The sequence below is a fragment of the Monodon monoceros genome, unplaced genomic scaffold (genome assembly GCF_005190385.1).
Source record: "Monodon monoceros isolate NGI ecotype Baffin Bay Population unplaced genomic scaffold, NGI_Narwhal_1 Super_Scaffold_12, whole genome shotgun sequence".
In the NCBI taxonomy this organism is placed as follows: domain Eukaryota; kingdom Metazoa; phylum Chordata; class Mammalia; order Artiodactyla; family Monodontidae; genus Monodon; species Monodon monoceros.
This window is the reverse complement of record NW_021703768.1, coordinates 72,749,266-72,762,655: the sequence shown is the minus strand read 5'-3', so window position 1 is coordinate 72,762,655 and position 13,390 is coordinate 72,749,266. Positions and strand designations below refer to the sequence as shown.

Here is a 13,390-nt window from a genome sequence, read left to right as displayed (position 1 = left end):
TAGAAATATCGTAAAACAAAGATCCAGTCAGTGTTACAGAGTAAAGATGTAGTTTTTAGGAGTCTGTATTTAAATGGTACATTATGATGGGAATCATTCTTATTTTGAATTACAAAGTTGCTCAGGAAATCAGTATTTTTCTTCCAAGTATGTGCATATTGCACGGTCAGATCATAGAAATCTGATGCTTTATTTCTTTTTATGTATGCAAATTAATAAGTCTTTTGTATAATGTATTTTATACAGATGCAGCATGGAATTGTAGAATGTTATGTTAGCATGTACATCTGTAAAACTGGTTTTTAAAACTTGCCCCTCATTTTTCATATTTTAAAAGATCTGCAAAATGTAATAAAGTTTCTATTTTATTATTCAATCGAAAATGGAATCTGGAATCTGGTTAATTTAATTGAAAAAAGCAAACCTTTTCTCCTCCTCTAACTATTAGAGATACTATGTAAGATAGACTGAATTGCCAAAGATTTACCAATTCAGATTCCCCCTTGTTATACTGAAAAAATACACTGGATTGTTTATAGTACATAAGTGAAAGGAAATGAAAAAAATTTCAGATGAATGTTATTTGTGGGGGAATCTCTGATCTCATGGAAGAAGGCCTCATGAGACCTGGTCCACACCTTCTTGGCAAGTTACAGATTGGTTGTGTGACAATATGGTCTATTTTTATGTAAATTTTATTATCACGGAAACAACCTTTCCATTTCAAAATATTAATTTTTTAAAATACCAGTAGCAAAAAGAATTGAGACAGTTATTTGGAGTTTTTATTTATTTAATGGAGAATTTGTGGTGTAATCCTTGTTTTCTCCATTTTTAAAAGTATCTTGATCTTAAAATTGTATTTACAGTTTTTCTTATAAGAAGTTTTTACTAACTTAAGAGGCTTTAACCAAATTAAGGAAAGCCATTGATACTGTACATCTGAAGGTAGTGGGGAAGGAAAGGTTAACAAGGTCATCTGAGTTTCTTAGCATTCTCTCAATATCCAAATCTCTTAGTTTGTTATCACAACTTTAATCACCTAGAGTTTTGTTGTTGATGGTGGTTGGTTCAAGAACATTTGATACTGGCATCCCTGCTCAATAAATACACAGTTATTTTACTAGGTAAAATAAGTATTAACAAATTAGTTTTCTCTATCAAATATATTTCAGCAGGGTCAAAGAAAACAATATAAGACAAAAGGACACTATTGTAAGAATTTAATGTGTAAACAATACAGAAAAATAAGCATTAGAGCAACAAAACAGTTTTGCATCTTATATAGAAATTTTAAAGATACTTCACCAACAAGTAGGAGGTTAATCTCTGTATTAAAGCTTGCCTTCTTATAGAATAATTTAGCATTCTCTGAGATTTTAAGCCAGAAAAACAAGATTCATGCTGGTAAAGCAACCTGCAAATACTTTCTGCCTGTTCTCACAATTAGTCTACTTTAAACATAAGATCTTCCAAAGGAGGAAGACGATGCACTTAACGGAGATGGCTGGGGCCTTCCCAGGAAATCCTTGCCCATAGGAGATGCTTTACCATCTGCAGGACTAAAATGGTGGCAACAAATTGAAAGCCAGGGAAAGATTCCTGTATCTTTGGTGTATTTGCCCAATTTAAGTGTTATCTTCATATGTATAATAAAGCAAGTAAACAGAACCATAAAGATAAGCTTTCTATAAATTAAATGGTATTTGGCTATAGTACTAAGGAGGTGAGAGATTAAGAAACTTCTGTTAATTATCAATCCTAAATGACTACTTGCCCATTACAACTGAAAACTGAGGATTCTACTCTAAGAAGTACGGTAGATTGCTAATACTTTAGAGTGTTTTATTCATGTTTTCCATTTAGAATCTTTAAAATTATTGATAAGCTCCTTTAAATAAGAAATCACATAGGATCAGCACAATACTGAACTAATAATGGCCCTCACACACATACTGAATTATCTGAGAAATATTACAATTGAAAGTGGTCTTTTTCCTGAGAAAGCCATGTTACAAAATGGCACAAGACAATACACATTTTCTCCAATTTTTCCCACCATAAATAAGATGGGAAAATCAGATTATATTTTATGAGGAAAACATGTTTGTTTCTCAAAACTGTTTTCAATCACTTTACCATCTACAATTTTTTAAAGGGTGAGAACTAAATTTAAATTAAGAATGATCATTTCTACAAGGTGAGAGAATGAATACATATGGTAAACTTTGGTTAGAGTTTAAACAATTTTTATAGAAAATTGTTCACAAGTGAAGAAACTAAGGCACAGAAAACTTAAGCTCAATTTCAAGGTTGAGTTTAATAGTAAAGGTAGAAATAGAATCTAGGGCTCTTGATTCTCAGGTTAGAGGGTAATGGGTGGTATCTTCCCAAGAGGGAAAAATTTATTTCTTTTGGTGGGTAATGTTCATAAATCATTTTTAAAATATATAATATGAATTTCCTTGAAAATCTTTGGCATATGTGAGTCATTGGAGGCTGAAGTTTATAGATATTCTCCCCCCCACCCCAATACAAAAAGGCAGGGGAGCTAGTTTTTAAATGAATCAAAAAAGATTAATCTAAATTTCAAAGTGACCTGAGTTTCATTCTGCATTGTTATATAAATCAATTGGAGAGCTCAGTCCTGTGAAACGTAACAGAGGCCACTACACCTCACAGATTACACATACATGCATACTGCAATGAGATTTATATGACTAGAATTTAGTCTACATTTTTATAAAGTACAAAATTAAATCTCAGTCTAATTTTTCATAAGCCAATGACTCAGAGATATCAAACTTGTTACAGTGGGATGATTGATTCATATATTATATGGTATGAAGTTAGCCTCCAATTCAAGTATTTTTAATATGCATCCCAGGCCTTTGTATTGGTTAAGATGTAAGCTGTGAAATTTACTTAGCTCAGATTGGCATTTTTCCCTGTGCATGTGTTTCCAATCACGAAATTTTTAATCTCATAAAATGTGCACTTGTAAGAGCTCAGGTAGGTTTATGTAGTCATAATATAGTAGCACAGAACATACCATGTAAAAGTAAAAAATAAAATTATTTTCAAGTTTCTTTGTATTTAAAGTGCTCTATGTGCAGTATTAAACCAACTTTCAGATTATAGAAATCCGTTATGATGACTAGTAGTTTTAGAAAAGGTCAGCAGTTAAACATGAAAAAATTGTTTAAGTATGAATACATAGATTAAAAGATGCAAAAACTCTTTAGGTACATTCTAATCCAAATAATACCAAAAAAAAAAAAATCCACTTGAATACATTAGAGAGATGACAGAGGTGTTGAGAAGGAATGTCAGAGACTAATTGGTAAGGTAACTAGTATGTAAACTCAAAGTGGTTCTGAATATTTTGGTAACAAGTATCTTTCCAACAAAACAGGAACAAAAATAAAATACTCATTCCTTATCAGAAATAAAATAGAAAACAAGTCTGTTCAAATGTTCAGAAGCTGTATCATAAAAATATTTTTTGAGAAATTTCATAGCTAATAGGTTGCTTCATCCATGTTGTCATCACTGTCTGCACCAAAATCATCTCCATCTTCAAAGTAGGAATTAATGTAGTCATTTTCCTAAGTGAAATGATATATTCCTCAGTAAACATTAAAAGTATGAGTAGTAACATTAAAGAACATAATGTAGGCTGTCCCTTTAATATGTTTATAAATATCAAAGTTAGGTAATTAGAAAATATGCCAGGCTTAAAAGAAGTCTGTTATTTCAATGCTTGAAACACACATTAACTTTCACATATCTAACTGTGCTTTCTTCCTCAAGACCACCATCTCCTACTATTCTCAGGCACCAACTAGCTGAGAGAACATAAATGGATGCCCATTACACCTTAATAGGATTATACATCTCATTCATTATACCTTAGTGGGATGATACATGGTTTAGTTAGTTAAACCACTAAACACTTACTCCAAACAAATGTACAAACACTCAAGAAACGAGGCCAATTTATACTAACATTCATTCGACTACACCAGAACTGAGGTTTCCAGTTACAATGCATAGCTAAGCATAAGCAGAGTGATTTTTGCTTCCTACCAAAAAAAAACAAACGAAAAGACCTCAAGATACTAAATCAAATGCAGAAGATGCCATATTATATTACATCTAGGGCCCCTCAGTTTATTTTTTTTTTAATTTTTATTTGTTTTATTTATTTATTTTTGGCTGTGTTGGGTCTTCGTTGCTGCGCACGGGCTTTCTCTAGTTGCGGTGAACGGGGGCTACTCTTCGTTGTGGTACGCGGGCTTCTCATTGCAGTGGCTTCTCTTGTTGAGAAGCACGGGCTCTAGGTGCGTAGGCTTCAGTAGTTGTAGCACGCGGGCTCAGCAGTTGTGGCTCACGGGCTCTAGAGAGCAGGCTCAGTAGTTGTGGCCACACGGGCTTAGTTGCTCTGCAGCATATGGGATCTTCCCGGACCAGGGCTCGAACCCGGGAGCCTGGCAGGCGGATTCTCAACCACTGTGCCACCAGGGAAGCCCCTCAGTTCCTTTTAAATTAAGAGGGATTAAGCCCCTGGGAACATTCTAATTCTTATGGCTGAGTAAGACTACTATCTGTGTAAATGACTCAAGATATTTCTGCTTTCTATCAAAAATTTAAAAATCTATTTTGGATATAGATTAAAAGAAATTTAAGAGCGTTATTAACCAACTGCAGTGTATGGACTGCAGCTGGATTCCAACTGGAATAAGCAAAAAATTTTTTTCCAATCAAAACTATTTGAACACTGGTTTAATAGTTGATGATATTAAAGAGTTACATTTTATTGTGTTAGGTATGATAATGATATTGTGATGTTGTTAAAGAGCCCTTATTTTTTATTTTTTTATTTTTGTGGTACGCAGGCCTCTCACTGTTGTGGCCTCTCCCGTTGCGGAGCACAGGCTCCGGACGCGCAGGCTCAGCGGCCATGGCTCACGGGCCCAGCCGCTCCGTGGCATGTGGGATCTTCCTGGACCGGGGCATGAACCCGTGTCCCCTGCATCGGCAGGCGTACTCTCAACCACTGTGCCACCAGGGAAGCCCGAGCCCTTATTTTTGAGTACATACTGAAATATTTATGGATGAAATGATATAATGCCTGCGATTTGCTTTAAAGTAATCCAAGGCAGCTGCAGGCTTGAAGTGGGGAGGAAAGGAGCAGACTGGGTGGATGAAAGAGTGGCCGAAAGGCTGGCTATGAATTGATTTGTTAAAGCTAGGTGATGAGTCTGTAGGTGTTTATATTACTAGTCACTAGTTTTTGTAAATGATTGAAATTTGCCATAAAAAAATTAATTTCCAGGATACACAATTTTTAGGGCATTAGCCCGCTGTGGCCTCCTTTGCCTAGCAAAGCAATAAAGCTATTCTCTTCTACTTCACCCCCCCCAAATTAATCTCCACATCTCTACTATCTACAGCAGAAATTATGATAGAGTAAGAAATAGGGACTATTCTCAAAAGAAAGTCTCCTGGATATCACCTTTTTTAGTATCTGTATGGTGGGATTTTATATATAGACTTATATGAATAATATAAGAAAGGTAACTTGTATTATTCAGATATGTATTTCATTACTTTGTCCTCCCTAAACACTTTAATTTTCCGTATCCAGCTAAGACCCTAGGAAGTTGGCCTGGTTTCCCTGGTGCCAAGAAATCCAACAGTCTGGAAACCTGGCTGAATCCGGAGGCCACGTACCAGGGACGAGTGGCATGGTTGAGAGTTCAAGTGAGTCCATCTTGTAAGTGAGATCTTGGCAAGGACACTTGTGTGAAAATATAAGCTAGCCAATTTGTACATACAAGTGGAAATGAGTAAGGAGGAGATATTGATACAAATTGAGCATATGCCACTTGTGTTTAGACATGAGCACCTCCAAGTATGTTCAATGATGCGCATTAGGTAATTTTGTGAGATTAGTAATCTTGATACAAAGATTGGTACAAAGTGAGAACTTGTTGAAATTGATGGCTTAAATGGTTCTTGGCTTCATTTGGGCCCCTGCTTTTTTCTTTAATTGTAACACTCAAAAGACTGCAGAAAGAAAAAAGTCTATATTTTCTCAATTTTATATGTAGGTGTTACATAGATAATTTGCTCCACTTTACTCTTCAAAACAAAATGCTCTTTAAATCCTCAATATACATCAGGTGAGTTAATTAGCAGTAATTTTTCATTAATTAGTTAATTGCTAGAAAGAGCAAAGAGTAACTTTAAATCTGGAAAGGCTTTGAGCTTGCTTATACCCAGACTCACCCAGCCTCACACTCAGAATATATATCCTTTCTTTATTAAAGTAGAAAGTTGGTTGTTTTTTTTTAAATGAAATATAGTTATATAAACCCACTGGTGGTGTTTTGGACTCTGTTAAGACCCAATACAGAATTCTGAAATTACTAGAATCCTAATGTTTGCTGTTCTTGTTAGGACAGATCTAAATTTCAACACAGCTTAACTCAAGTAGACTTTATAAACAGAGCATTTCAAAAGCCAAAGAATATTCAGGAAAAATCTGAAAAAGAAGGGTAACATGCTCTAAAAATATTAACAAATAATCAGAAGCTTCTATTAATTGGAACATCTTAGTGATAGTTCAGAAATAGATCAATGGAACAGAGTCCAGAAATACATCTAAGTAGGTGAAGGAATCCAATAGCTGATAAAACAGAATTTCAAATCCATGCAGAAAGAAAATTATTTAGTACATGAGGTAGGCAACTGGCTAACCACTTGGAAACCGATAAAAATGCTGTACCCCCTCACAGCACACCAATATAAATTTTATAAGAATCCAAAATTTAATGTAAAGTACTTGTAGCATATAATAAAGATTTCTTAGGTGGAGCAATTCAGGTGAAAAAAAAGATTCAGAGTGTGGTGTGAGAAGCTGAAATGGAGTGAAGACAATGGTCACTTGCAATGCAGAAGAAACTCTCACCCTAGGGTTAATGCATGAGACGTTTACAAAGTCCCAAAGAGGCCGTGACCAACAAACTTACCCTGCTTGACTGACTCCAGCTTATTTTGAAATGCACCATGTTTCCGAAAGTTGGAAATCCCAAATCTAAAACACTGAGTTTGACTGAGATACTTGAGGTTGGATTATGAATGTTCTCTGATAGTGTCCACATGCACTTTGGGATTTAAAACCTGATGGTATTGCAGAGTCCCCCCTCAAACCTATGTGACTAAACCATTAATTACCTTATTGCTGACTTAAAATTGTATGTATACAGATCTTAAACTAATCTGATCAATTTCCTTAATTCGTGGACTTCCACTTTCAAATTTGCCTATCAAGTTACTTTTACCTCCTACATTCCATTTGGTATCACTATAATTTCAATGCTATAATAATTCTCCTGGTACCAAGAATTTGATGCCAGTGATAATAATATACCCCTGGTTCCCATCAACTTGGTTTTTGTTTGTTGGTTTACTTTAATTATATACCATATTAGCTCATCCTTAAGCTTAGTTAACTTTGTTACTCTCCCAGAATAGACCATTACCTCTTCTTGCTCTTCTTCGTCATATTCCTCTTGTTCTGCAGCATTGTCATCCTCCTCCTCATCACCTTCTTTACTTTTCTCTTTGCTTCCTTCTTTCTCTTCATTTTCCTCATCTGATTTTTCACCATCACCTCTCTTTTCCAATTCCTGGTATAAATGAACTTCATTAATTTAAATGGAAACCACTAGACTCTGACTTACCTGCTCAACCTCAAGAGAACAGCTACCTATCACCCTAATTCTAACCCTCCCTTACTGACACCTCCAGGCCACCACCTAGGACACCGTGAGTTAACTCAAGAAAGATGGGACTAAATGGCCTGTCATTACACTGGTATTTTCTCTGAGTTTGCTACTTCATAACTGGGTCTTGAGTCATGCTGTGATATCAGCTCTGCTGCCCAATGCTTTATTTTTATGATTCCTATCCTACCTCCTTCTAAAATATTGAGTTGATTCTGTTTATGGAGAAGCACTTTCAGAATGTTATTTTGTTTTCCTTCAAACATGAAAGGAGAAAAGAGAATGTAATGGTAACATTTCAAACTATGTTTTAGTTTCTAAGTGAAACTGTTTAAAATAATATCAAGCCATCCTATTTGCAGATTATCCATGTTCTTATCTCTATTCTCCCTCATTATTTACTTCCCATTTCCAAGGATTTTTGTTTCTTAATGTATCTGGCAGGTACATTAAGAAAAGAGAGATTAAAACTCAAATCTCAGTACATATTAGCAATTATTAGCAACTCTAAGAATGGAGGCAAAGAAGAGATGCAGAGTTAGAGACACTTTGATTACCTGATGGCTCCACTTATCCACCTTGTTAAAACCACTGCCACCTTCTCATAAGACAGAGATTTAACTTTAAGATTACATCTTTATATTTCTATTATGACTACCAATAGTTTTTTCCATTTGATAAAAAGTGACCTGTTTTTATTACTGTTACTATCCATTTGCTAAATTTTTCTATGCTTAATTTGCACAAGTGACAGAATTTCACCAGTTTTCTAGGAGGTGGGGGACAGCAATAATTTCATATATTAATACTGATAATTAATGCATAAGATCACTTTAACTAAAACACTATTATTCTTAATCAGTAATCAGAACACGAATTCATAAATCTGTAAATACTCTACCCTATTATAAGATATTTGCTCTGTAGATTACATACAGAGAGAAAACATATTTTGTATTTGGTGTGATTACAACTTAACTATTCCATTTGGTTCTTAAATATTTTTTTAATCCCTTTAATTACATTCAAATTTGAATTTAAGAAAACCAAAGGCAATGAAAGACTACATCAGATAGTCTCAATTTTTAATCAGAATTCAAACTCTACCCTTCCTGTCACCTTACCCCACTTAGGTAGAACAAATAAGACCAAGGTAATGGACGTAAGATGATTTATCTTCATACTGACCCATGTTACCTTATATGAGTTATTACTACAATATAATGTATGCAATTTTTACCAATTGGCAATCCCTTTGGAAAACTACATGTAAACAAAATAGTATTTACAGATTTTTAAGTGTTTATAAAAACACATACATATAATGATGACATATTAATGTTAATTAAGTTATGAAATTTTTTTCTTTTCTATTTTAATCAAACCCTAGTAGAAAGGCCTACAACCCACAAGATTGTATAGTTAAAAGGGAACTGCAGTGCTATTCTTATTTAACTCTGTGCAAGGTATACGCTATATCTGAAAAATCATGCTATTAGCTATTATTTAATAATTAACAATAGAATTATTTAAACCAGTTATGTAAAAATATTTTCAAATATAGAATTCATTCAGTGCTATGTAGGGAATAGGAGGTCTTGATTTCCACTACTGCCACCTCAATTATCTTTAAATAAATAACTTCAACTTTATTTCTACTACATAGACCTAAATCAAACCAACAAAATACCTAAATCAGTTAACAAATATCAGATTTATGAAATTTAGAAAAAAGATCTCATACACACTGTCTCATCACTTTATTCCTTTTGTGTTAAGGTATTAGTTTTAATTCATCTACTTAGTAGTCTCCATTTTCTCTTCTGTGAGATATAACTATTTACCCCTACTACTTTATGGATTTATTTAAAGAACAATGTGAATAACACAATGTGAAAACACTTTGAAAACAGTTGAATTATGAACAGTTAACAGTTCTTCTAGCTTACATACTATAGATCACTCACAGAGCCACCTGTATGTCATACAGAAATAAGCTCAAATATTAGTTTACTGCTGTCTGATTATTCATACAATAACCATGAGATTTGACTGGATGTCATTCCCTCTCCATCACAGAAGTTTTATTAAAGAAAACTTGCAACTACTTTTGCTGAAGAAATGAACAATAATGGAGTCATCTGGAAGCTAACTTTGCTCTATTAAATAAAGCTGCTAACTCATTGGGATTTCTAGATTTAAAATTCCAGTTTTAACAAAGTGTGTAATGAAAAAAAGGTATTTAAATGTAGGGAATAAGGAAATACAACTTGTTCTGATGAGAAACCACATCCAGAGGTCCAGATCTATCTTCCTTACAGCACATGTCATCTTAGCAACTTCCTTCCAGGAAGTTTTAAGAACAGTCAGAATCTGTGTTCAATCAATACAAGATGGCTAGTTCTGCAACCTCATCCATCATTCCACCACAGTAAAACCTGACAGTTATTGCTATTCCTTCAACAATCCTCCTGGCTTGATTTTCAGACATGTTATCTTCAGCTCAAGTACTGGTCAAAAGTAAAATTTAAAAAGATGAGTTTCTGTTACCAGGTAGCTATGCCAACTTGGCCAGGCAAGTAAAAGTTTTAAAGCCTTGAAGTCCTCATCGGTAAGTAAGGAATAATAATACCCATCTCTCTTTGTTGTTATGAAGCCTTAAGCACATAATGGATGTAAATAGCTCATCAAAGAGCCTGCGATTTAAAAAGTTCTCAAAAAGCGCTAGCTGCTATCATTATCATCACCATCACCATCAATGCAAGGTAATTCACGCATTGATAGTGGGAATAAAGGGAATAAACTGGTATAACCTCATTGGAGAATGATCTGCCAATATTTATCCATATTTTCCATATTATACAGTACACATAACAGCTGACCTAACAAGTCTACTTCTAGAAATCTATCCTAAACATGTGAAATCACATACTTAACATGGATTCACTGCAGCATTGTTTATAATGGTGAAACACTAGATGAAACATAATGTCCATCAATAGATTACTGATTAAATAAATTATGGTTCATTCTTATAGTGTAGCCAAAGAAAAAAAAGAAGAAAAAGAAAAGAATGAGGGAACTCTTTCACAGACTGACATGGAAACATTGCCAAGTAAGTGATAAGGTGAAGAGGCAAAACAGTGCAATATGCTGCTTTTTTGTCATTAAAAAGAAAAAAAATCTGTATTTTCTATGCATAAAATGTTTCTGGAAGGATATATAAACTGTTAACACTGGCTGTCTAAAATAGAGGAACTGAATGGATGGCTAGGGACAGGGATGGGAGGGCATAGTTTTAGTTTATTAATCTTTTTAATTTTACATCTTTTTTTTGAAATATTAAAAAATAAAGATATAAAAATAAGTGCCATAAGATAGGATTTTCCCTCAATAGAATCTTCTACACTTAAACATAAAGCAGAAGAAAAGCATTAAAAATACACATATACCAATAAGAGAAAAAAATGAGAGGTTTTTGAAGATATACATTCATGTTTCTTTCCCATGCATAATCCAAATGCAAGGGGAAAAGAGGAATAGAGTGGGAAAGGAGTCAGGTGACAAAAGGTGAGGCAAGCTGACAGGTGAGTCGTAGAGAGGACAGAATGGAGCCCCCATATCTCCCAGCCAACAATGTTCAAACCTTGCTAGTTACCCTGTATGCTGGGCTTGGCTCTGCCAAGTGTACACGTTATTTAAAAGAGAGAGAAGGTGGAAAGGTGGAAGAAGACAAAAAGAGGTATGACATTTTTTCATTTTGTTCTTATAATAAGAAGAAAACCTTACCTCAATTTTCTTCAATACATCTGCAGTATTAGTGAGTGAAGTGCCTTTGCCTGTATCTTTTGCCTTTTTGGATTTGGGGCCTGCTGAAGTAAAACCACTGTTAACACATTTTTCTATAACAGCAATTGTATATTAAATGTCTTCGCCTTTTAATATGCCATCTAGCATGCTGGTATGCCATACCAGGCACACATAATTTGCAGGATGAATTAATTTTCCTAAAGAATGAACAAAATAAATCAGCACACATCACCAATTTTCCATGGTGAGGAGTAAACGATAATCACTTAATAGGATATTTTCTACTGAAATAAATCTCTACTGAAATTTTGAATTGGCATTTAATGTCCTCAGGGCCAAAACTGCGACAATGTTCCCTCAGGTAGAAGCACTAGAGGGCCAGTGAAAGGCTCCCACAAATGTATCATCCGCACTGGCTTCCTGTTCACTGATCAGGAAATTTTAAATAGGGCAATCCTACCAGGTTTGGGAAAATAAAAAACAAACTTCCAGTTATAAAATATATAATCACGAGGATGTAATGTACAGTGCAGGGAATAGGTCAATAGTATTGTAATAACTTTATATGGTGATCGGTGGTAACTAGACTCATAGTGGTGATCATTTCATGATGTATAAAAGTTATCACATCACTATGTTGTACATCTGAAATTAATATAATATGTAAGTCAACTATACTTCAATTAAAAAACATACAAGTGTAGAATAAATATGTATTTGCCAGTGGTTAAAGAGATGAGAAAGAGGTTATATTCAGGGCAGCATAGCATTATCTTTGTAATGAAGATTAAAATAGTTAAATGGAACACACCCGTCATATGAATCTGAAAACTCAAAGCAATATAAATAAAATGTTTTAATAGCTTTGGGATACAAAATTTTTTAAGCTGTATCAAAAATATTGCATTTTGAGGCTAATGTGAAACTGCAGGGTATAAAGAATTGTTTCACATATAGATCCTGCTAGTCAGTTACCAAAACACTATGATATGTTACAAAATTGTCCCATGGTGATCAAAAAGTATTACCATTCTTTCCCAAAATCAAACTAAATACCTAGAAATTACTTGGTAACAGAGGAAAATATGGCTCAGAAAGATGTAATTTTGTTAAAGATTAACATTTAACCTATAGAAGAAGAAATTTTTAGATTGTGGTGCATGACCCATAACTGATGGAATTTACAAGTTATTATGTGATACCAAATTGCCCCTTGGGGAGTCACTGAGTTCAGACCTCCCAAACATACATATTAGTGAGGTTTTGCTCAAACAAAAGTTATAAAAAAATAGTTAGATTTAATGATGGGTAACTATCTCTGTTCCCCTTGAGAGCAAAGACTGTTTAATCTGAATTGTAGCACATAAAATATCATATATGAACAAGCTCTCAATATATAATATTGATGCCAGAAAACACTAGCTAAGAATGTAACTTACATCAAGAAGTCTTTTTCTCTAAGGAGTTTTTATCAAATTATTTAAATTTCATACACATAAATCTGTCAAATGGATATTATAGAACATGGTCAGGTAAATAAACTTATAAAAATTATTAATCTCTTAGCCAAGAAAGTCAGTTGCATATTCAAGTCTACTCAGCAATTTTGGCTATGTATTATTTATAATTGAGAAAGAAGTGTCAAATTATGAAAAGTTGTTAAAAGACTGTTTCAACCCCAAAACATTTACATGAATTTTTTTTCATCTTTGGCCAAATACATGCATATATTTGAATTTTTTTGTTTCTTTCAACACCTGCCAATAGCTGGTTCTTCAAGAAACAAA

At 33.9% G+C, this 13,390-nt stretch overlaps 1 protein-coding gene across 6 annotated transcripts in view; it reads right to left on the bottom strand.

Annotated features, from left to right (window-relative positions):
* POLR3G (RNA polymerase III subunit G) overlaps positions 1–13,390 on the bottom strand; it is a 70,703-nt gene that overhangs the window by 28,423 nt on the left and 28,890 nt on the right. For 3 of the 6 annotated variants that reach the window (XM_029218223.1, XM_029218224.1, XM_029218222.1), the window contains exons 6-8: positions 11,583–11,665; positions 7,551–7,697; positions 2,861–3,608 (exon numbers count right to left, since the gene is read on the bottom strand). In XM_029218223.1, coding sequence (XP_029074056.1) covers positions 3,522–3,608; positions 7,551–7,697; positions 11,583–11,665 — 317 coding nt within the window. In that variant the 3' untranslated portion in view covers positions 2,861–3,521. Of the gene's footprint in view, positions 1–2,860; positions 3,609–7,550; positions 7,698–11,582; positions 11,666–13,390 lie in introns of those variants that run through there. The other 3 variants (XR_003792788.1, XR_003792787.1, XM_029218225.1) reach the window with 2 other exon arrangements.